Source organism: Carassius auratus, chromosome 6, assembly GCF_003368295.1.
Source record: "Carassius auratus strain Wakin chromosome 6, ASM336829v1, whole genome shotgun sequence".
Lineage (NCBI taxonomy): Eukaryota > Metazoa > Chordata > Actinopteri > Cypriniformes > Cyprinidae > Carassius > Carassius auratus.
This window is the reverse complement of record NC_039248.1, coordinates 694,230-720,168: the sequence shown is the minus strand read 5'-3', so window position 1 is coordinate 720,168 and position 25,939 is coordinate 694,230. Positions and strand designations below refer to the sequence as shown.

Sequence of the window (25,939 nt, the reverse complement as noted above, 5' to 3'; positions counted from 1 at the left end):
TTCAATGTGTATATTTAAAATGTATGTCGGTGCTGATATTTTCTTATTTAGAAATAAAAGCAAAATTTTATAGAAAAATAATATATAGATATTTTTAGGAACATTAAGATTTTTGGATTGTGACATTATTTTCATTGAAACTAAGTAAATTTCCCCAAAATTCTTATACAATAAAGTAGAAAATTATGCAATTATATTCTGTAATATACATAAATAAATTAATTCCAAAATGTGAATAATTAATTATTTAAAACAAAACTATACACTTGATCATGGTACTGTTTGTTGTATTGATTTTATGATGATTTTAATAATACAAAACCATTTTATTACAGAATATTAGGCCTAATTTATTATGCTTTGAACAAGTAAAACTATGTTGACTAACAAACAAAAATAAATTAATTTAAGAAAGTATCAAAAAAATATCATGCATTTTTTATTCTCAGAGAAATTGATTAAAGGAAAAGTATCTTTTTGTGAGCAAGTGATGCAATGCTGAGTTTCTGCAAATCTGTTCCCATGAAGAAAAAACTCATCTACATCTTGGATGGCCCGAGGGTGAGCATGTTTTCAGCAAATGTTCATCTTCTGCTATTACTTTAACTTAACTACTTAAGGACATCACCCAACAGGAAGTGACATCATTACGGGCGAAATCAGCTCCACAAACATCACCAGTAAGTATTAGTATGGTCAGTGTCTCTCAGAAACTTTATTATTTGAAGTGTGTATCTTTCTTTGTCAATGTCAAAGGTGTTGATGTTTTATTTCAATTACATTATATTTTTATTTTTGTATTTAAATGATTGCTTCTTTGCCATTTGGTGTCCAAAGTAAATGTTTATAGAGAAATGAGTCGATGTGAGAATGTCTCTCACTCATGTGGAATTAGGCAGTGAACAATCATATCTCACCTGAGGTGTGTGTGTGTGTGTGTGTGTGTGTGTGTACTTTGAAGAGATTAGCAGTAAGTCAGATAAATGATTGTGTGTCAAGCGTTTAGACTCTTAAATGAAGCAATCAAAGTGTGTGTGAGAGCCGCTGCGGCTTCATTACGATGTCAAGAGTGTCAGTGAAGTGAGAGCAGCACAATGATTTGTAGACTATTTGTCAGCTCATTATTTCATGTGCATTTCTGAGACGTGGGAATGAAAAAAATGTAGAACACAGAACAGCAAACTCACCTGAAGAGAAGCTCTCACACACACACACACACACACACACGCGGCTTGACAGAGCCTTGTAAATGAGATTGTCAACACTAGAGATACTCAGCATTAAATGATTATGAGAGAATCAGTCCCTGATGAAGCAGATAAATCAGATGTTCAGACACACTGAGACACTGGTTCTGCAGAACCTTTTGAACACTAAATTGTATATAAGAACAATTTAGGAAACATTTCTATAAAAGGGTTTAACAGACTTTCAGAAACCTCTTAACTCATAAAGAGGTACAGTAAACATGACCGAATGCATCAGATCCATTACTGATGTTTGTGCAGCCAGAGCTCTAACATATACAAACCCCTTAAAAATAACCTGACTATATATAAAATTAGATGGTTTAAACTTCAAACTATTGCTTCTGGCTAAAATATAAGTCCTAGTCCATAATAATGCTTCCTCCAATGGGAATCTATCTTATCTGAATCGGGGGAGAAATCTGCACACTGATTACACGTCAAAGTCTTCAGCTTCAAACAAATATGTGACTGGATTTTGATGTGAGAGACAACAGGAGATGGACTTTTTCACTGGTTTGATGTTAAAAACATCTTAATGCTGGATGTGTTTCAGCGTTTGTCTTCTCCAGATGTTCACTGATGGACTGGAGTGCTGTGGATTATTGTGATGTTTTTATCAGCTGTTTTCATTCTGACGGCACCCATTCACTGCAGAGCATCCATTGATGAGACACTGATGTATTGATATATTTCTACAAATCTGATGAAGACACAAACTCAATAAATCTATAGATGGCTTGAGGGTGAGGAAATATTCAGAAAATGTTAACTATTGGGTGGATGTAATATTGTTTACTATATTTTTAATTAAAGAAGAAGGTGGGGGATTGGCTTTTGTTAGTTAAAATAATTCTTCAAAAGATTAACAGAATGGAAAGTGATACTGATCACACAGAAAAATCAAAATAAATACATAAATAAAATTAATCACCAATTGAAATGATATTCCCAAGAAAATAATTTGATTAAAGAAATAATCTGTGCATTACTTAGTTTTCATTGTTACACCGAACATCTGGTAACATCTAAATTAACCTTTTTTATTGAAGTCAAAAATATTACTTAACATCAGTAAACAAACCTACAAACATTAGCCTACTTTATATAATATCCTAAATTAATGTGTTAATTCAAATCTAAAAGTAGCTCTCTAAAGTAACAACAACAGTGTTGTGTAGCACAGATTACATAACAAAAATATTCACTGCTCTAAAATAATGTTTTTCTTTGATATTTGGAGTTTTTTTAATATACATATCTGCAATATATCAAATACATGATATATTCTGTCTGTCGCAGTTGTAGTAAAAGTGTCATTTCGAGCATGTGTCCATTAATATGATTATGTGTGTGTTGATATGAGTGCAGATTAAACTGTTCATTAGTGATGTTTCTCGGCTCAACCGCTTGATTGCTTTAAAAATAAGGTCAGAATCTGAATTTTGAAGAAAAGCTGCAGAAAATTGTTTCCTTCGATTCTTAATTCATTAAAAAATAATTTAATCAATCAGTCCGTGCTCCACAGATGAAAGAGAGGAGAGGAAAAAAAGCAATTTGTCAGTTTGCATTCCATTTTTACCAACGATTATATCAACACACTGTCCGCTCTGATGAAGAGATTAATCTTGTTTTGATGGAAATATGTCAGTGTTAGCCAACGTGATGGACACGATTTATCATTTGGGACAATGGCACAGCTCGAATGTTCTCTCCTGACAGCTCCATCGAGAGGAGCTCGGCCCAAAACAGCACCTGTTGTTCACAGAGTGACCTTCTAATTTTCTAATTCAATTTCATCTGGAGCCGCTCTGCCTCCGCGATCAGCAGCCAGTAATAACAATTACTGCGACCGACTCAACCTGCACCTTACTTCAATCAGAGCAAGTACAGCTTTATTACTCTGCCCTGTTAAATCAATCTACATCTCCGCATAATAAGGCCCTAATCAGGTAGCAGAAAGAATAATAGGTTGTCACGCATGAGGAAAAATAGGCAATCATGAAATGTTTTCTTTAATTAGGCTGTGAGGACTGGAAGGGCATCAAGAGGACCGGCTGATCATTTATCATCAGCGCGGGGGAAATTACTTCACTTACTCGGAGAGAGAAGGAGAGAGAGGGGAGAGATTTGTCAAACGATAAAGGTGAGGACAGACTCCGAGTCCTTCAGTGAGGTGCGTCTGGAGACCAACATTAGCATGATGAAATATTCGGCCTGAACTGCAAAAGTCCCTTTACTAACAGTCATGTTCAGACTGCAGTGTTTAACACTGATCTTGCAGGAGTGATATGAGAAAGAAAAGTCAGTATCTTGATGGCAGTTTACTAACAATTACTATGCAGCAATACGTGTCTTACAGTGAATGTTTCATCAGTGAATATTAAGCATCTTTCATGTTACCTTTTAACAGCAATGCAACCCCAGCCTCTCTGTGACCCATCACGAGTACAGGAGCGTCTCTTAAATGAAATAAAGTGTTAGCATCAGATAAATTATCTATATTTTACACATATTTACATGTATTAATTCATATGCATTAACATATTTTTTTTTTTCTCAGTATAAATTAGGTCATTGTACATGAAACTATCTGACAAAGTTTATTTTTGGGAGTGTGTGGCATCTTCATATGCAAGCTCCTGGTTAAAAATACATTATTAGTGAAAATCATTGTTCATATTTTTAGTGATGTCCATATTTAAAAGTTTGAGGTCACACTACACCTATGATAATGTCCCAAACACAGAACTCAGAATCACTAAACCTTTAGATGCAGAGCATACACTTTTAATTCCTGCTGTTGTGTGTGTGTGTGTGTGTGTGTGTGTGTGTCATATCAGGACACAACTCTGTATAATGACATGGGTATGACACAGGAGAAGGGTGACTTATGAGGACATAACCCATGTCCCCATTTTTCAAAACGCTTATAAATCATACAGAATGAGGTTTTTTTGAGAAAGTAAAAATGCACAAAGAGTGTGTGTGAGTAATTTCCTGCATCCATGAACCAAAGAGCAGGTGTTTTCCGTTTTAATAAATATATAAATATTGTTTAGGTGAGGTTTTTTTTTTTTTTTTTTTACTTGAATAAATCCAGTTAATTAAGGTTTCACCATTTTTAGTTTACCATTTTTTTCACTACGCAAGGAAATATTGTCACAACAAAATGAACAAAAGAAATCAATAGAAGGTCCGGATCATGATTCTAGACCAAATGTGATTTGATTTTGTCATTAATCCCAATATCTTTTTCACCACTGATATATGAATATTTTTTACAGTGTAGAAGGACATTTATTTTATGTGACATTTATGTAAAGACTTACCCTCAATCATACCAATAGTAATCATGACAGAAGATATTTATTGAGCTGTTTTGTCTTCGGGGTGCATTCAGGTTTATCATCATTGTTCATGTGGCACGACCCGACACAAACACACACAATCCTCAGTGTAACGCTTGAGTGACCAACAAACTCACATCTCAGACCCAGCAGCAATAAATCATCCCAGCTTTCATCCACTAATATTAATGAATGGGCATTTATCATCTAATCAACACAAAATGATGACCTGAGAAAGAGATCTCAGTCTCCGTCTGTCTGTCTCCAGCATGATGGATTATATCCTTAAACTGTTATTACACTTTTAATGCTCTCACTTACAATGACACTCTGATCGCTTTCCTCTCACATTTCTCTCTGTCTTAAACATGCACATTCCAGCTCTGCTAGATATTTTAAATAAATCTAAGTAAATAAATACATACATATAAGGAACAGGAAGAAAAACTCACCATTCCTTGTCCACCTGCTTTATTGCCATCATTCCCAACTCAGTAAAGCACTGTAAATCATTGTTTTATTGTATTGTGTTTTACAAGGAAATACTATTACTTTAACAATTCACATTTCATTCAGTGTGTTTTCTGTGTGTGGGTGTGAATGTTTGTGCGCATGAAAAGTAGCTACATCTGTATAGTACAGAAATATACTATATATATATGTGTGTGTGTGTGTGTGTGTGTGTGTGAAGTTAGCATAGAAATTAAGGGAATATAAAAGTGTTAAAATGTAAATAAAAAAATAAATATATATGAAAATAAGTAAATGGGAATAAATCTCTTCTCATCAAAAGGGATATTGTTTTGCTAAATAATCTACTGTATAATATTAACATACACTATTATAGTTATATACTGTCACATGCATGAGTATGTGGAGAGAGGGTGGAAAGACAATAATGACCTCTGGGGGTGAACTGGAGGGACTGCAAATGTGAATGTGTTCCAGATTACTCTAAAACCAGCATAACGGTCCATCAGGTACAGTGCAACAGCTTTAATCAATCTCTTATCATTATAGTTCTGTTAAATCACATGTGTCTGTGCTTTATTCTGAACTAATATTTAAATAAGATATTTTACTCATCATCATGAAGCTTCACCGGTTGTGTGTGTCATGCTGTACTCTCTGTGTCCATTAGGGGACAGTTAAAATCAGTTTCATTTCTGTGTAAATGCAACACTTTATGGTGAATATATATTCTTTAAGGTATGTATATTTGCACATGTGCGGTGAATTGAGATCATTCTGTAATAATGTATTCTCAAGCCTGCACAAATGTGTTTTTTTCTCAGCAATTATATGTGTTTACATTATATTTGATAGTACAGTGTAAGTGTATTATGCAGCATGTAATGCACAGCAGCGCCACCAGAGGCAGCAGAGCGCTGTGTTCAGTGTTGACAATAGAGCAGTTTTTATGCTAGATTTACATGGAAACTCTTCACAAATGTTGCTAAATAATCAAGTCTGCTGAAATCTCTTCTGATTGAGCTGACAGAAACATACAAACAGGCCAAATACAGGGATGAATGTAAATGCGTGACTACAGGAGGAGCTCTGACATCACTGTAGCTCAGTGAGAGACTCAGAGAAAGTGAAAGTGAAACTAACTTGATCAACAACAACATGAACATCTGAAAACATCAAACTCTTTAAACAACAGAATATTGAGTCGTTCAGAGACCCTTGTGAACACATCTGATACTCACAGGTAAGTGATAGAAATATAAGAGAGATTGTCCTGAACAGGTTTCTAATAGCAGTGATCTGGTTTAATATGGTTTATGTCAGAATTGAATGAGTTGAACAGAAGCAGGTTGAAACTGTGCATCAGTTGAAAGTTTAAAGACTCTAGCTTCAATATTTGACCGATGTTTTGATAAAACATTGTTGCAGTGACAGTTATTTAGTAATTTATGTCAGGAGTACAAAATAATAAATCATATTCCTGAATAGTAAACTTTGAAGTGTCAGCTTTGTGAACATACATTGATTATGTATCTAGTCATAAAGAATCATGAGCAGAAACTTTTTTATTTTGGGTATGTCATTTCTGTATCCATGCTGAAAATGGGGTTAAGAGTGTCAAATACTCAGATACTTTAGTTGTTTACTGCTCTGAAGTGATATCAGAATTATATTAACAGTATGTCATTTGATTGAACAAAGTTTGGTGTTTCTGTCATTTTGTCATGCGATATAAATACATAAAGAAACAGGAAGTAAATGACTTGATGAAAAACTGAACACAAACGTTTCATGTATTATTGCAATATATGTTTTTAATGGCCATGGATGGACATTTTTAACAAAATCCTAATAAACAGCCCAAACACTTATAAATTAACATACAAAAGAAGAGTTAAATGTGAACCAATATATATTTGTTCTTTTCTGATTTAAGTTAAGTTTAAAGTTTAGTTTAGAGAGTCGTTATGCTGAAGCCTACACTCTTAAAATCTCAAACTAGAATTGAGTGTGGTTAGGTTTCCTCTAGTCTAAGAGAGTCATCCTGTTAAAACCTCTGCTCTCCAGAGCTCAGCTTAGACAGTTTTAATTGGTATGTAGGATCCTAACTGTCCCTTGCGCTGAGTGTAGTCAGGTCTCCTCTCGTTCTAGAGAGTCGTCATGCTGAGTTCTCCACTTTTAAGAGTTTCTCTTATAGGGTTTAGAGTTGTTAGGCTTCCTCTTGTTTTAAGAGAGTCATCCTGCTGAAGCCTTCACTTTTCAGACTTCCGTCTTTGGAAGTAATATGAGTTTACAGGCTCTTGCTTTTGAGCCTCACTATCTGCTTCTGGAATTGAGTGTAGCTAGGTGTTCTCTCACTTAGGGAGTCATTATGCTCAGACCTTCACTCAGTTTCATACTCTGGTGGGTGAGTTAGTCTAAGATGACTGGAGCTTGAGCATGCCCATAAAGCCTAGCATTTTCGCTAGCAGGGATGCTGTTGCTTGAGTCTTGACTTGGGGAAACTGTTAACTGGGCACTCATACCTCAGCATGGCCCCATTGGTATAACGTTACCCTAGCACCCTCTAGAGCCCCCTTCCTCAAATCTTGCCCTGGAGGTCCAATGCACTGCAGTGTTTAGCTCCAACCCTGATCAACCTCACCTGTCTGGGATTCTCTAATGATCCCAAAGACATTATTTGGCATTGATTAGCATGCTCAGGTGTGTTTGATTAGGGTTGGAGCTAAACTCTGCAGGAAAGTGGATCTCGAGGTCCAGATTTGAGGATCCCTGCTCTAGAGGATGCAGCATGGAGTTCCCTTTCAAAAAGGATATGCATGTAACCATGGTTCCCTGAGAATAGGGAATGAGACGCTGCGTCCCATTGCCATGCTTCAGCCATTCCTGCTTGCATCTCCTCAGACAAAAAAAAAAAAAGTATTCTACAGGTGCCCTTTATACCCGCCCTTTATAATCGCTCATTTGCTTACGTCATAGGCTTCCACCAGCAAATGTCAAGTTCACCCAGCTAGAATTTTTTTTTTTTCTAAAAATAGAAAATAGATCATAAGAACATTACCATTGTTCTAACAATGTTTTTAGCAGGTAGTTTTATTTTTGTTCCCAGAACATTCTCTCAAAAGATAGGATAACGTTCTCTAAAAACATTCTAAATTTTTTTATTAATAACATTATTAGAACATTATCCCCTAACATACTAAGTAAGATTTAAGCAGAGGTTTAGATGTTGATGTCTGTTTCAAAGTAATAGTTTGATTTAATGTCACCCTAATGGTGGTAAGTGTTGGCTTTAGTTGTGTAATTTGACACTTGACTTGGCAGTGTTGATCTTTAGCTGCTGTATGTTTTATTGTGGCAAAAACAGCAAGAGGACATGTGGATGATGCTGATTGCTTGCTGATGGATAAGACATCACCACATATGTGGTCTGGTTACATGGTTTCAACCAGTCTAATGTATGGTGTTAGTTGGTATTATTTATTAAAGTGACTCAATGGGTCAACAGCCTGAGACCCAGCTAAATTTAAAGCAGATAATTTCAAGAATTTGAGACATTTTTTTTTTCTGTCTTTGTCACACAAACATCAAGATTCAGTGAATGACTCTCAACAATGGTGACATGCTTCATGCAGCAATGTATTCTGGGTACATCATACAAAACTCATCCATGGCACCCAGAATGCATTGTGGCATGAAGCATGTCAGCATTTTTGAGATTCATACAGTAATTCTTGAAGTCTATGTGTAGCTAAGCATTCTGGGTTACAAAGAGGTTCATGAAAAAAGTCATTTAAAAAGAATAGACAAAAATATATATGATATAAATCTGCAGGATCCTATGTGTTGCAACACATTTGCTATAGTCACTTGCAGTAAATTAATAGCATAGACTATACTCCAGATAAAACCAGTTTAACAGATTGTTACATGACAAATTTTTAACATCAGCAAGTAACCCACATCACCTGATGATGTTTTTAAATTCTCACCTTTTTCACTGTAACAATTATACTTACAGCAGATAAACAAAAAGTAACATTGAAAAGAGTCATACTGCCTATGCACTGATCACCATAATGGTGACGTCAAACTAAATTATTTTCAATAAACGATCAACCTCTGTTAATCTGTATAAGAACTGTTTTATATTCATGACAGAAATAGTCAATCTTGTTTATAATAAGTGAAACTGGTAATTCTGTTTTTGAAGTTATTTACGCTGGAGTTTGACATCAAACAAAGGTTGGGTTTTCACTTTCAACCAACATTTGACTTCTGAGCCCCATCCAGTATGATGGGAAGATGTTAGAGGATAATGTTCTAACAATGTTATCAATACACATTTTTAGAATGTTTTTGAGGAATGTTATCCTACCTTTTAAAAGAACATTCTGGGATCTAAAATAAAATTTGCCACTAAAAACATTCCCAGAACATGAAAAATGTTAGCTGGGTACTGTCGTTATTTTATTCATGCTTCAGACACAAGTCATGTTGGAGGCGTTCGCCTAGAGCCCTCTAAAGGATGCAGCATCTCGTTCCCTATTATCAGGGAACCATTGTTAAATGCGTAACCTGGGACATTCTTTGTTTGCATAATTTGTGTTTTGTGTGAACAATCGTAGAAATGCAGTGTTATACTTTAACTTAAAATGTATTTTTTATTGAACGTGATCAGGTTAAATACAAATTCAATCTAATTAAAATATTTTATGTCATTATATGGTTTCCTAAAACATTATGATGTGCGTGTTAGTGGTGTAACTGTTCTCTGTAAAATATCAAATCGTACCATTCTCCACACACGCTTTAGCTTGCACTAGGACTGTGGTTCAAATTTAAATTTGACAATGCATATTTAATATGGTTGGTTAGAGTTCTGCTAATGCATGTTTCTGTTGATGAATACAAATTCTGGCTTCCCAATACATTACAACAAGATGAAAAATAAATATATGTGGACAAACCAATCACTTTGGAATAACTATCATTGATGCCGTCATCACGTGTTGATAACGCAGGTGAGACCTGAACAACACACATTGCTAATTTGTTTAAACTAAACTCATTTAAGCCTTGCCAGTTTAAATGTTAAAGAGCCAGAAGACATGAACTTGCATGTGCAGTGAGAAGATATGCGTGTGCGCTTATCCAAAGCAAGTGAAACTGCATCTCAGAACACAAGCAAATATTAAGTTCTCTTTATAGTATTATTTTTTAATGGACAGATTCACACAAAAATTATGTTAAAATGCCGGACTTGGTGAGTATCCTAGCAGACACAGTCGGGCAAACATATGCTATCAGTGTACTGATCAGTGCGTTCTCTTAAAGTGACAACACTTTCTTAGTGTTAATCAAACAGCAGCAACAAGAAAATCACTCACTGCTTTTAACTTTTGTAATTAGTCTTTAATTTACAAAGTAAAATATGCAATGTTGTTATGTTACATTTGATTTCTTTATTCAATTTCTGTACCTAAAACCTAGTGTTAGACCTACCTAAAAAACATGAAAAGCACTGTTTATTTTATTTGTATCTTTGCTCTATTATATATTTAGATTAGATTAGATTAGATTCAACTTTATTGTCATTATGTACAATTACAGAGCTAATGAAATGCAGTTAGCATCTAACCAGAAGTGCAAGAATATAGTGTTTTATATACATATAAGTGCAGAGTAAGTGAAGTTATGATTTACAGAATCATATATACAGTAATGATCAGAGTATGGCAGGTTAGATTGGTGGTATGGAGTTCAGAAGTGTCACAGCCTCAGTGGAAGAAGCTCTTCCTGAGCCTACTAGTGCAAGAGTGTAGGCTCCTGTAACGCCTGCCGGATGGAAGGAGGGCTAAAAGTCCATGGCTAGGGTGAGAGGCATCCTTGATGATGTTACTTACCCTGCCCAGGCAGCGCTTGTGATAAATGTTTTCAAAGTTAACTGGGTGCCGGTGATCCATTGAGCAGTTTTCACCACCCACTGGAGTTCTTTGCAGTCAGATGCAGAGCAATTGCTGTACCATACTGAGATGCAGTTTGTGAGTATGCTCTCAATGGTACAGCAGTAGAATTCCACAAGGATCCTGGGACTCAGGTGAACTTTCTTAAGGCTCCATAAGAAGTAAAGGCGCTGCTGTGCCTTTTTGAACAGGTTGGAGGTGTTATGGGACCAGGTGAGGTCATCAGAGATGTGGATGCCAAGGAACTTGAAACTCGACACACACTCCACTACAGCTCCATTGATGTAGATGGGAGTGTGTGCATGACTCCTAGTCCGCCTGAAGTCCACAATGATCTCCTTTGTCTTCTTGGTGTTTAGTTCCAGATTGTTGGTGGCACACCACACTTCATAAACAGTATTGAAGGAGTTCACACTAATCCTAAATAATGTCTCTTTCCAGCAATGTCATCCTCCATGAGTTCACTGTCTGAGGAGATTCAGTGCTCTATATGTCTGGACGTGTTCACTGATCCAGTCACGACTCCATGTGGACACAACTTCTGCAAGATCTGTCTGAATAAGTGCTGGGACAACAGTCAGACCTGCAGCTGTCCATACTGTAAAGAAGCATTCAAGCAAAGACCTGATCTCAAGATTAATACCACACTCCGAGAGCTTGTAGATCACTATAAAAAGAAAAGTCCTGAGACTTTGAAAACAACTGAAGTTCTGTGTGACATCTGTGAGGAAAGAAAGCTGAAAGCGCTGAAGTCGTGTCTGGTGTGTCAGAGCTCTTACTGTGAAACTCACCTGGAGCGTCATTTGAGAGTGGCAGGTTTGAAGAAACACAAACTGATGGATCCTGTAAGTAATATGGAGGATTATATATGTCAGAAACATGAGAGACCTCTGGATCTGTTCTGCAGAGATGATCAGACATGTGTGTGTTCAATCTGCACTGTGACAGACCACAAGAATCACAACACTGTTGCTATAGAAGAGGACAGTGAAGAGAAGAAGGTAAAAGTTACTAACAAAACTGATTTTATAAGGCTCATATCATGAAGAATATTTTTTCATCTTGTGAAAGATTTAATTTTTAAAACATTGTACATTTCCTCAGAAGACAGTAAATCTGTGTTATGATAAATCTGTCTGTGTTGTTCTCTCTATAGACTGAACTGATGAAGACACAGAAAGACGTGCAGCAGATGATCCTGAACAGAATCAAGAAAATTCAAGACATCAAACACTCAGCAGAAGTCAGAAAAGTAAGTTTAAATAATTAAAATTACATGTTATACATAATTTAGTTGCATCTTTACAAGTGTCCTTATATAAAGTCCAGATTTTTCACTGTTTGTGTCACTCAGCTTGTCTGTGCTTTGCAGTAAATTATTATTAAAGGGGAAATGTGTACAATTAATTATAACGGCTTTCAGAATTAACTATAGCAGAATTAATGTTACAATTATTTAGTTTGTTCATCCACAGGGCAGACAGTATAATCCTTTATCAACTCTAGGGAAGGTTCTCTTTCTGACCAAGAAAGAATAGCTTTCCTACTGTACACAGTGCTAGCAGTAACTTACTGTAGCATGAAGCAAGATCAACATTCGAATTGTGAGCAGCAAACACAATAATAAACAATACTATTACTAACATACTACTAAACTAAGCAAAACACATACATACACAACAGCAAAAAGTAAGGAGAGAGTAAGAAAAGAACAAAGACTGGCATTGTTTAAAATCAGTGATCCAGATGCATGTAGAGAATGAAGATTCTTCATGAGTTTATTACGTGAGCTGGAAGCTCTTACCAGGTTCTTCTAAAGATCATCTCATTCCCTGAACGAGGGAATGGAGATGTCACTTCGGTTCTAGCCAGAGTGCCCAATCCACCAGATTAAACTAAATGAGCAAATGCACATTGGCATGCGTTTATTGCATCCAGCTGCCCTCATCACCTCGTGAGTGTAAGAGGCAGCAGATACACTGCATTAATTTATGTTTTGCTGAGGAGCCGAGCCGGTGAGCCGGCAGATCAGCAGTGGTACATCAACTGTGGCGACAGGACGTGAAGTCTCCATTCCCTCCTTCATGGAATGAGGGTTACATATCTAGCCGAGACATTCCCTTTCAGTCGGCCAGTCTCGACGCCACATCTGTGATGACCAACGAATTGGGATCCCTACCAACACGCCACACATGCTGCCTCCCCCAAGGTGTCCTGTGTAAGCATCCTGATCCATCCTATAAGGCAGACGATAGGACTGGGCTCTACAGAGAGAAGGTTGTTCCTCGCAACCCAATAGTAATACTTGGATAACACTGGGAAAGTGTGCCCTTCCATTTGGAAGAGGACACACTGTGGAGTCACCTCCACCCAGAGGGGCTTAATTGAGATTTACTCATGTGGATTAACCCAGAGGGGCCCAAATGCACATGAAAGTCTCTGAGATTGCTCATGGAAGCATCATTTAGAGATGGCAGAACATGGTCTTCCAGGGGAAACACGGCCCTAGTAACTGAACAGTGGAAATACATATATGGGATCCTAACCGGGTCACTCTTATGGGCCCTAACCTCAAAACAGATTTCAGGAATTCAATGGCTGAAAGGCTTGATGTTAGATGCTCTGTCACATCTTGCCACTGGAGTGCTGGAGGACTCGACAGGGTCTGCCTTGTCAAGGGACTCTCTGGAGAACTAGGCATCCAGGACTCCTCAAGCCGACTCTGAACCAGGCCTCTCAGTGCCACTAACCATTTGAGGTGACAACACAGGAGAACCTAGCATATGTGTTAGGAGTCGCCCATCCCACAGCTCTACAAATGTCTGCTAATGAGGCACCATGAACCAGCACCCAGGATGATGCAACACCCCAGGTGGAGTGAGCACACAGCCTGAGAAGGCAGGGCACACCTTGTGCTTCGCAGGCCAAGGTGATGGCATTCACTATACAGTGGGCCATCCTCTGCTTTGAGACCGCTTTCCTGTTCCGCTGTCCACCATAACAGAAAAAGAGTTGTTCTAAGGTCCTGAAGTTCTGAGTTCTATCCACATACTGTCGCAATGCACGCACAGGACAGAGCAAAGCTATGGCTCGGTCTGCCTCCTCAAAGGGCAGCACTTGCAGGTTCACCACTTGGCTCCCTAAAGGGAGTGGTAGGAACATTGGGCCGATTTAACACTCCCGGGATGTGGATGGCATGACACAGACTCAGATGCTTCTGATTCCACAAGAGGAGGTGGCGGGCAAGTTGCGACATGCGACCTTGCCGGTTGATATACGCAATGGTCACAGTGTTGTCAATGTGGACCAGAACCTCCCTCCCCCAAAGGTGCCATCTGAGGCAGCTCACGGCAAGGCGTACTGCTAGCAACTTGAGGCAATTTATAAGCCAATGCAGTTGGGGACTCATCCAAACCCCTGAGACTGTGTGCCCATTATACATGGCCCACCAGCTGGTTGCCAAGGCATCCGTACATACCACAGCATGCCTGGATACCTATTTCAGGGGCACTCTTGCCCAAAAAAACGAGGCATCTGACCACGAGCTGAAGGCGGGCAAGGGTGAGACCCAACAGGTACACAACTGATAGCGAGACTGTGTGAGTATGAGCCACTCATCATAGTTGAGAATGCACACCCCATTGTCTTAAAAGAACATGGGCTGCCTCCACCACTTTGGTGAATATACGAGGCAACAGGGACAGCCCGAAGGGCAGGACCTTGTACTGACATGACCGAACCTGGAAGGCAAACCTCAGGAATGGACTGCACCATGGTAGTATTGAGACATGAATGTACGCATCCTTCAGGTCAATCGCTGCGAACCAATCTTGGGTACGGATGCACCCGAAGTTTTGTGTCAACATCTTGAACATTAGCTTGTAAAGCACATAGTTTAATACTTGCAGATCCAAGGTCGGTCGTAACCCACTGCTTTAATCGGGCACAATGAAGTAAGGGCTATTAAATCGGCTGGAGGGACCAACTCTATAGAATCCTTTGCCAACAGGACTGCGATTCCCACATGCAAGAAGGCATCGACAGCCTTAACTGAAGTGAACCAAATGCCCCTGAACTTGGGGGGAAGCTGGGTGAACTGAATCAAGTAGCTGATGGTCCACAGGAGCCATAAAAAAACAGATAAACACCATATAAACCCAATAATTTACAAAGTAAAGGAAAACAAATATATGGGAAAAAAGAATGGGTTTACAGAATATACCATAATTACAAATCTGTTTGGTAAACTAAGCTCACTAAAACAACCGTATTAGAATAATAAAGTCCATTTATTACCTTTCCAGATAATATCATTCCCATCATTAGAGCCTTCTGGTGTGTAAGAGGAAAAGTTCTGTCAGCTCAGAATATCCAAAAATATTCAGACTGTGGTCAAGTTGAATGTCAATTCCATATGCATTTGTAAACAATTGAAAATATATTTGAACAGAAATCATACAAAATACAGCAAGAGCAAAATTAATGTTCCTTCTGCCATCTTGCACCTATCATACTGAGGTGATATAAAGTTTATACTTCAGTTGAGGGATAAATATTGATAGTGACGTTAATAGTGACACATTTCTTTTCCTCAGAGATTTTATACTGAACTGCTGGAGATGATGAAGGAGCAGCAAAATGCAGCAGAGAAACAGGAGCAAGAGCTGATTGAAGAGATGGAGCAGGAGATCACTGAGCTAAAGATGAGAAACACTGAGTTGGAGCAGCTCTCACACACTGAAGATCACCTCCACTTGCTACAGGTCAGTCAACATGCTCTCTCTAATCAATGATAATGCAGGATATGGCACGCTGAAGGATTTCTCCTCTCTCCTGCTGTAGATTAACTCATCCCTGTGCAGCTCTAGAAACACCAGGAACTGGCCTGAGATCAGTATGAAGACTGATGAGAGTCTGGAGACTCTGAGGAGAGATCTGACTCAACTGAAGGACACTATAGATGAGAAACTCACACTAACTGGTACATCATTACACTCACTGATTCGATAGAAACATGATATTGTACTCAATTCTTAAATATAAGCTTAAGATCTGATGATGTTTTATTGTCATTAGTCTCTACAGAGCTAAAGTCGATACAGCAGTATGCAGGTACAATGAGCTGTCAGGCAAATCTCACCAGCCAGCACATGCAGAGCATGGTCAGCGTCAAATCCGTGCCCAACCCAGTTTTCAAGTACTACCAGCCAGCGCCACCATCCAGATACTTCCATATTCCACAGGTCAAACCTCTTTCACACCACTCAGTAGGGGTTTGTGATATACACTACTGATCAAAAGTTTGGGATCAGTAAGATTTTGAATGTTTTTAAAGAGGTTTCTTTGCTCATCCAGGCTGCATTTATTTGATTAAAAATAGAACAAAAACTGTAATATTGTGTGTGTAATATTGTTGCAATTTAAAATAATGGTTTATATTTTAATATGTTATAAATAGTAATTTATTCCTGTGATCAAAGCTGAATTTTCAGCATCATGACTGCAGTCTTCAGTGTCAAATGATCCTTCAGAAAACATTGTTATATGCTGCTTCATATTTGTTTGGAACCTGTATTTATCTTAATTTTTTTAGGATTCTTTGATGAATAAAACATGAAAAGGAACATCATTTTTTAAAACAGTGACATTTAAAACAATCTGTATTCAACTTTTTATGTTTAATATAGCAAAACGTTATTAACACATTAGTGATTGCAGGCTAAATTCAGTCATATCTTGTATTAAACAGTGTGTACATCTAAACGCAACTTCAGATGCAGCTTCTGTGTTGATTTCATTGCTGGGTAACAGCCCAAATGTCTTATTATTCTAATTCACTGAATAAATGTAAGAATTTGACTCATAAGGTAATGGACACTTTTAGAAAAAAATGGCATTATACAGGTAAAAATGCCCATAAAATGTAAAAATCAGGTTAAACTTCTTGGAAAAGATTAGATGCCAAGTGTCCTTATTGTGGGTAATGAAAGGTTCAGATCTTGCTTTTTTAAGTCCACAACAACAGGTTGACATGCATGCAAGGTCAAAAAACACTTTCATTGTCTTATAACATGCATTCTTTTTTCCGTACTTGCTCAACGACTCCCAAACGATTAGCTCAATGGGCAATATGCTAATGCTTCATGTTGACGTCAACATGGAACGGCCTGGGATTTGTTTTAAAAATGACTCAGTTCAATGATTCAGAGTCGCCTCTTTCTTTTGAGAGACAATAACTATACACGGTGCACTTTCAGATTTAAAACTTTGCAGGATGTTTTCATTCACTTAGAGCTGTGTTACACACAGTTGCACTTGTTTTTGTAAGCTGTTTAACCCTCTCAGGCTCAAATTAAGTTTTAGTAACTTAGTAAATTTAGTAACCTATAGTAAAGTTTTCAGTACTCCAGATTCATAAAATATGTATCTGGAGTAATAAGGTTTTTAGTTACTTTACTGTTGCAAATCTGCAACACCTGCCTTGAGAGGGTTAAAAATCAATGCATTTCAGAAGGTATAGAGGAAACACAATGATGTACAGTATTTGGAAAATAATGTTTATTTATATAGCACATTTCGTACACAATGGTAATTCAAAGTGCTTTACATAAAAGAAAGTAAAATAATAATGAAGAAAAATAATAACAAGAATAAAACAAGCAATTTTAAAATTATTAAAAAATGTACTTATTTAAAATGAATTTAAAACAGTTAGAAAATGATTTTACATAAAATAAAATACAAAAAAAAAGTGAAAATATAGTGCAATCAGTTCAGACATTGCACAGAGCTCATTCAATACATAAAATAATGTTCTTTTTGCAGCATCATATGACCCTTTTAATTGCTCTTTTGTTGGTTTTGATTGCTTCCATTGCCCTCAATTTTAAGTCGTTTTGGATAAAACCATCTGCTAAATGACTAAATGTAATGTAAATTGGCCTTCATAAAACCTGCAGTTTACATTACACAATTTACATTTTACTCGTAACAGGTTGTGTTTCTCTCTCTTTGTTTGATTGACAGGCTCAGAATCATGCTGCTTACTATACCCCCAGTCAGATCAACCAGGTCCGACCCAGTCCTCGCTGGGCCACTCGGGGTGTCCAACCTCAGTATGAGTCTCCGCCCAGACACCTATAGCCCCGCCCACATCTGCTCACACACTTGCAAAGACCACCAAAACTCTTCATTTGACTGCTCTGTTTCTCATCTCCGTTCCAGATATGCAGGCCATGCCCAATTCCATCAGGCCCTCGCAGCCCCGTCTGCAAACCTTCAGCGGCATGCGTCCTGCCTTACAGGTGCCACGGGTGATCACGCCCCAGGGCATGGGTGAGCCTTGAACCTTTGACTCACCTTTCAGTAACCACTCACTTTTGTGATCGAAAAAGGTCACCTATGAAATTTGCTTAGATCCAAAGATAAAGTGTTTTTATTTATTTTTTTAAGACTGGTCATAACCTTTTAATATGAAAAGTTAGATTGGTCTTATTTGTATTGTAAAAAGTTAGACTGATTATTCCTTGGCAGCTGCTAATGTTATCTTTTATAAAATGGTATTTTGACCAAATACTTATATTCAATCTTGATTTTTGTCAAATGTTGCAACAATGTGTTATTTTTTGTGTGTATGTGAAAAATTACTTTTACAATCTATTCTATTACAGTTGCAATGTTCTCACCTTTTTCCCCACTTACCTGTTTGCATCTCTGCACACAATGGGCCTCATTCATGAAACACATTACATTTTGTAAATAGTTCGTAAAGCCGTTCAGACGTAAACCTTTGAATTCATGAATTTAATATTTCATGAATTGATATTCATGATATTTTCAAAATGTCAGTTTGTACAAAAGAAATGTACAGCCTACAAAATGTTCCATGTTCTTTTTGGCAAACTGATGACACAGAATTTTGAATCAAAATCAACAAAAGAGTATGCAAGTGCTATAACAAGTCTCAGCCTAATGCAGTACATGTAGCAAGGTTTTTATATTATATTATATTAAAACCTTGCTACATGTACTGCATTAGGCTGAGACTTGCTATAGCACTTGCATACTCTTTTGTTGATTTTGATTGCTTCCATTGTCCTCATTAGTTATTGAATATTTATTGTTAGGCATATGGCCTGGCCTGTTAGTCTTTTTTTGCAATTTACTTGAGCCAAACCTAAGAAAGTAGACCAGAATATTCCACGGCATTCCTCGACACACAATATGCATAGCTGTAATTCATAGGTGGGGATTATGCTAATAGTGAATGAGTGTGCACAAGCGCCCTATTTACTAATGACTGTAATTCATTAACATACACGTTTAACCATTAGATCTGATGTTTACAAAGCATTTGTGAACCCAGAGAATATTTTTCACGAAGGCCTGTTTTACGTGCAAATTAATCTGAATTTATGCAGGTTTCAGAACGAGGCCCGGTGTGTGTGTGTGTTCACTGATCCAGATTGTGCTCTGTGTTTCCCTCAGTGTCTCAGGCCATGGGCCCTCGTCCCACCACCACAGGTGCAGCCACAGGAACGGCTCAGGTGAGAGGAGTGCCTCAGTACAAACAGAGATTGTCTTAGTATCAGGAGATGAGAGGCTCTGTGTTACTTAATAATGGAGAAAGCGTAACGGCTAACTCGGGTCACGTGAGCCTTAATAACTAATCACATTACAGCCTTGACGTCATTGAATATTAGTTGCCTCAAATGCCTCTTACTGTGACCATAAGAGTGAATGAGAATTTTGTAAGGTGAATCCCACCTGCCACAAAAAGTCAGTGACTTCTCTTATCAAACTATTTAGTTTTACATGGTTAACTCTAAAAATAGTTCAATATAAACATATTGTTTAGTGGAAATCATTTGATGATTAGCAGATAGGCTTTCGATTCATTAAGTAATAGCCGTTTCCTCTAAAAAGCTATATATTCAGCGTTGTGAAGCCTCTCCTCCATTGACATCCATCTAAAAAAAAAAGCTGCTTCTGGTCTCCTTTCCCACGTACTGCCAGACCGGAAATGTTAGCTTTAGCATTATGCTTTTTTGGCTAATGGTTGCAGGCTTGCTTTCTATTGGCTTTGGTATAATTACACACCTGGAGTCTGCAACTCTCCTGGTTTCAGGAAACAGTTCTTCGTAAAATGCGCTGCACACACTCAAATATTTGGGTTGAACTGTTCTGGAACAGTGTTGTAAATACAACTTAACCATTGATTACTAGTTGTGTCCTCTTTTGGAAGGCCAAACAAAGTAGTTCTGCTTTCACAATGAAACACACAGCGTCTCCATGACATGGCGGTGGCGGCAGCAACAATAATACAGCAAGAATCAATTTTACTCCTTTCTTTGCATGAACATTTGGGTGGTGTTATGCAAATATTTCTAAACAGTGACATAGACGTGTGGAGCCAGGTTTAAACGAGGCATTTTAGGAGGGCTTGGACGAGTCTTCATTTTATAAAGAATATCTCTTTGGATTTGAGACTTTAGTCTTTGCAACTTTAGGGATCTTATCTATGCACGAACAGCTTGTAACACTCCAAAGAGAAAGAAAAACTTGAAATTGCATCATATGACCCCTTTAATTCTGGTTCGTTTTTCACAAGAGCTTATTTGTCAGAGTTAAATAAACAATAATGAAGTTATTTTAACTAGAAATAAACTATATATCAAGAGCAGCATTTATTTATTTAAATTCTTTTCAGAAAGATGCAGTAGTAACCTTAACATTTTATTTTAAAGCAAAGCAAAAAAGTAGCAACAATTCTGAAAACCTATTAGAGCTCATAATTTGTTTAAAAATATAACATATTACACATGCTAATAGTGATAATGTTCATACTGATGTACTGATAATGAATAAATCAGTATAAATACAATTATTATATGTTTTTTTTTTTTTATGTAAGCTATAGCTTCTGAACTTTAAATGAAACCATTCTCATGATTTTATGACATGAATTACTACTTTATTTAATCAGAAACACAGTCTAAATCTTATTTGTGTATTTTACTTTCATTTTATTAGTAGGCCAACAGCGTTTCTCCTTTTAAAAGCAGGGATCCAAAACAATGAATCTTATTATCATTCAGACAAAACTTTGCTTCAAGAATGAGCCTCACAGCTGACGTGATCTAATCACTAGCACACCCTGAGCACATGTGAGTTATTGTATTCTTTTCGGTATAATTTTTCATATCGGGCTGATGCCGATATTTACATTTAGAACCATTATCGGCTGATTCCGATATCGGTCCGATAATATCGCACAACCTATGTAGTAAGTCTCAACTGTCGGAATTTATTTTTGTCACAAAATATAACTTACCCAGCTCTTTTTATACAGCTGGATATATAGCTCTGCAACTTCAGTGTATGCATAAAGCAATGTTTAATTCTATGTAGCAAATCTCAACTGCTTGATTATGTTGTTGCAAGATGTGATTTTGAAGAAGAATTTATTAACATAAATATTACCATCATGATTTACTGTCAAGCTGCTCTGAAACAATGTGTAAGTGAAGAGGAGTTTTCAAAATTGTACTTGCTTTTTGCCCCAGACGTCACAGAGTGACTGTTTGCTTGTGTATCTTGCAAAAAAAAAAAGTGTTTCTTAATGTCTATGTATTTGTCAGCCTCTGACGGCGTCCATGTTGGCTGCCGTCCCTCCACAAGAACAGAAGCAGATGTTGGGTAAGTTTATCCTCTTGTTCCTGTTTTGCTTTTTTTCATTTATTAGAATGTGTCCCGTTTCATTTTATTTTTTCTGAGCAAAAAATAAGACATCATATGTTTTTAATGTAATTTACAGAAGACTGTGTTATAGTTAATATATAAAAAAATCTTGTCAGGCATATTTAGAATCATTAGATGTCATTAAAAGTCTCTATTTAAGGATCACAGTGCAGCACTAAAAATACTAATTATCATTGTAAGTCTTTACCAATTTTCATTATCATCCTTTAAACCACTAGGTTCTACTCATTTGTCAGCAATGTTTTTTTTTAATCATTTAAAATATAATAAAGTTATGTAATAGTAACAATAATAATTGTATAATAATTATATTTCAAGTACTTAACCATTTGAATTTTGAAATTAGAAATTGCACATTAAATCCAGGTATATATATATATTTACATTTACATTTACATTCATTAATTTAGCAATAGCTTTTATCCAAAGCGACTTACAGATGAAGACAGTAGAAGCAATCAAAAACAACAAAAAGAGCAATGATATATAAGTGCTATAACAAGTCTCAGTTAGGTTAACACAGTACACGTTTCATGGGATTTTAAATAATATAATAAATAAAAAGAAAACAGATAAAATAAAAAAAGAATAGAGCAAGCTAGTTAGAGGTCTTTACACACACACACACACACACACACATATATATATATATATATATATATATATATAATTGCATAATAAATGAAAAGAAAAATAGAATACAAAAAGATTAGAAAGGTAGTTAGATTTTTTTAAGAATAGAATTAGAATAGTGAGTGTTAAAGTTAGAGGGTCAAATAAAGATGTAAGAGATGTGTTTTAAGCCGATTCTTGAAGATGGCTAAGGACTCAGCTGCTCGGATTGAGTTGGGCAGGTCATTCCACCAGGAGGGAACATTTAATTTAAAAGTCCGTGAAAGTGACTTTGTGCTTCTTTGGGATGGCACAATCAAGTGACGTTCACTTGCAGAACGCAAGCTTCTAGAGGCACATAATTCTGAAATAATGAATTTAGGTAAATGGTTGCCGAGCCAGTGGTAGTTTTGTAGGCAAACATCAATGCCTTGAATTTTATGTGAGCAGCTATTGGAAGCCAGTGCAAATTGATAAACAGAGGTGTGACGTGTATTCTTTTCGGCTCATTAAAAATTAATGTTGCTGCCTCATTATGGATTAATTGTAAAGGTTTGATAGAATTGGCTGGAAGACCTGCCAAGAGAGCATTACAATAGTCCAGCCTGGACAGTACAAGAGCTTGAACAAGGAGTTGTGCAGCATGTTCCCAAAGAAAGGGCTTCCTCATATTGAATAAAGCAAATCTGCAGGATCGGACAGTTTTAGCAATGTGGTCTGAGAAAGTCAACTGATCATCAATAATAACTCCAAGGCTTCTGGCTGTTTTTGAAGGAGTTATGGTTGATGTGCCTAACTGTATGGTGAAATTGTGATGGAACGATGGGTTTGCTGGAATCACAAGCAGTTCTGTCTTGGCAAGGTTGAGTTGAAGGTGATGGTCCATCATCCAGGAAGAAATGCAGTTAGACAAACTGAGATGCGAGCAGTTACCGTCGGATCATCAGGAAAGAATGAGAGGTAGAGTTGAGTGTCATCAGCATAGCAGTGGTATGAAAAGCCATGTTTCTGAATGACAGAACCTAATGATGCCATGTAGACAGAGAAGAGAAGTGGTCCAAGAACTGAGCCCTGAGGCACCCCAGTAGTCAGATGTTGTGACTTGGACACCTCACCTCTCCAAAATACTTTGAAGGACCTATCTGATAGGTAAGACTCAAACCATTGAAGTGTGGTTCCTGAGATGCCCTTTGCCAGTAGTGTTAATAGGAGGATCTGGTGATTAACCGTGTCAAAAGCAGCGGACAGATCAAGCAGGATAAGTACTGAAGATTTGGATTCTGCTCTTGCCAGTCTTAGAGCTTCAACAACTGAGAGCAAGGCCGTCTCAGTTGAATGTCCACTTCTGAAGCCAGATTGGTTGCTGTCAAGGAGATTGTTGTGTGTGAGAAATGCAGAGACTTGTTTGAACACAGCTCTTTCAAGTGTTTTTGCAATGAAAGGAAGAAGAGAAACTGGTCTGTAGTTATCTAAAAGAGATGAGGTTGATTTTCTTAAGTAGTGGATTTATACGTGCCTGTCTAAATGATGAGGGGAAAACACCATTGTGAAGGGAAGTGTTGATGATGTGAGTGAGTGCAGGTATAACTGGAGGAGAAATGGCTTGAAGAAGATGAGATGGAATAGGATCAAGCGGGCAAGTAGTAGGATGATTAGAAAGGATGAGTTTTGAGACTTCTGCCTCAGAGAGTGAAGAGAAGGATGTAAATGAGTATATATATATATATATATATATATATATATATATATATATATATATATATATATATATATATATATATACACACACACACACACACACACACACACACACACCAAAATGGGATTTTAAATTCTCATTTTTGTTTTTATGTATAGTATACATATATTTGCATTTTACGTGTATTTTTAAAATGTCAGTTGCATATTTTAATGTAATGTATGTCAATTATAAAAGTCAATAGAATTCCAGTGGGATATCTCATACATGCTCTCTTCTGCGACAGGTGACCGTCTGTTCCCGCTCATCCAGGACATGCATCCCAGTCTGGCTGGAAAGATCACCGGAATGCTTTTGGAGATGGACAACTCTGAGCTGCTGCACATGCTGGAGTCTACGGAGTCTCTGAGGTCAAAGGTCGGTCATCATGGGATGCTTGGTTTTGTTATTGGGTGTTCCTGATAGCGGTGATGTGATCTCACCGCTTTTTAGTGATAATGAAATGTCATGAATGCGTTTTAACCTTTGTGTGACCTTATGGGCATTTTTGTCAGTTTAGTTTATTGATCATTTTGCTTGTGTTAATGTCAACTTCATACATTTTGGCACAGGTGTGTATTTTTATTGAAATTGATTTAATCTTCATCTTCATTTCCTTTAATAAATCTGTTTTACACTAGGTACAAAAATAGTTCCTTTCAGGACCTTAATATGAGGACAAAAAAATTCCTCATTGTAACCCATTTAAATAATAGTTAATAGGCTTTCAATCTGTAGGCAAGGCTTTTTTTTTTCGTTTTTTTTTTTTATTATTATTTACCAGATGGTGCCATTTTCTCAGGTTTGGCTTATAAATAAAAATATTCCTGTTTTCTGCTGTATTTTAGAACCAGTTGGATGAATTATGCAGTTATAATAGTGTGGGTGAATATGGATGTCAGAGTGTGGTTTGTATATAAAAATTGCTCATGAATAATTTTCATTAACTTAAACCTCTCTAACGTTTTCTTACCTTTTTTTTTTTTTTTTTAGTTCAACAATAATCTGCCAAGGGTCTTATTTTAAATTAGACCAAACATAAGTTTGTACTACCAAGCTTCAAATTGTCATGACAGTTTTTTGGACATGGACATTTTTGTCCTCTATGAACCTATGTATATATATATATATATATATATATATATATATATATATATATATATATATATATGTTTTTTTTTTTTTTATTGATGCACAGAGGTTAATATTCTATATATAGAAATATATTTGTATTCCAGGTGGATGAAGCGGTAGCGGTGCTGAAGGCTCATCAGACCGTCTAACACAAGGTGAGAGGAGAAGTTAGAGGAGTTTGTCTTTAACACTTTTTGACTATTGAAGAAATACTTTTTTTCTGATCTTTTAATTTTTTTTTTCCTTTTCAGAATGGTTCTCTTTGGCCCTGTCTTCACCAAGAGGGATGCAGTAAAAAAAAAAAAAAACTTAATTCTGGGAAATTCCTAAACATTCCTGTCTTTTTATAGTTCTTGATGAATGCTCATTGTCAGTTGTGTTCTGGCAGTTGATAGCTGAAAATTTGGAAAAGTAAATTGAATTACACTGCTTGAATAAATAAAACTTTAAACATTTATCAGGTAACACTTTATAATAACTTTCATTAATAAATCATTAACAAACATTATGTAATGATTAACGGATCATTAGTTCAAATATATTCACATATCTAGGAATGTGAAATAATGTTCTTGTTAATGTTTACTAATACATTTATTAAACATTACCTAATGATTAACATTTCAGGTAAATTAAAATGCCAACAAATGTTATAAAACT

General features: G+C 36.7%; 1 protein-coding gene across 1 annotated transcript; it reads left to right on the top strand.

Moving 5' to 3' along the window:
- The first annotated feature begins 6,000 nt into the window (after positions 1 to 6,000).
- LOC113089541 (E3 ubiquitin/ISG15 ligase TRIM25-like) lies at positions 6,001 to 25,732 on the top strand. Its single transcript, XM_026256037.1, has 13 exons — positions 6,001 to 6,311; positions 11,476 to 12,035; positions 12,191 to 12,286; positions 15,630 to 15,797; positions 15,877 to 16,015; positions 16,111 to 16,277; positions 18,061 to 18,151; positions 18,259 to 18,369; positions 19,522 to 19,580; positions 21,675 to 21,732; positions 24,393 to 24,523; positions 25,384 to 25,434; positions 25,531 to 25,732. Exons 2-12 carry the CDS (start codon positions 11,478 to 11,480, stop codon positions 25,426 to 25,428), a joined length of 1,623 nt encoding a protein of 540 aa, XP_026111822.1. The 5' UTR covers positions 6,001 to 6,311; positions 11,476 to 11,477; the 3' UTR covers positions 25,429 to 25,434; positions 25,531 to 25,732.
- Positions 25,733 to 25,939: the final 207 nt, after the last annotated feature.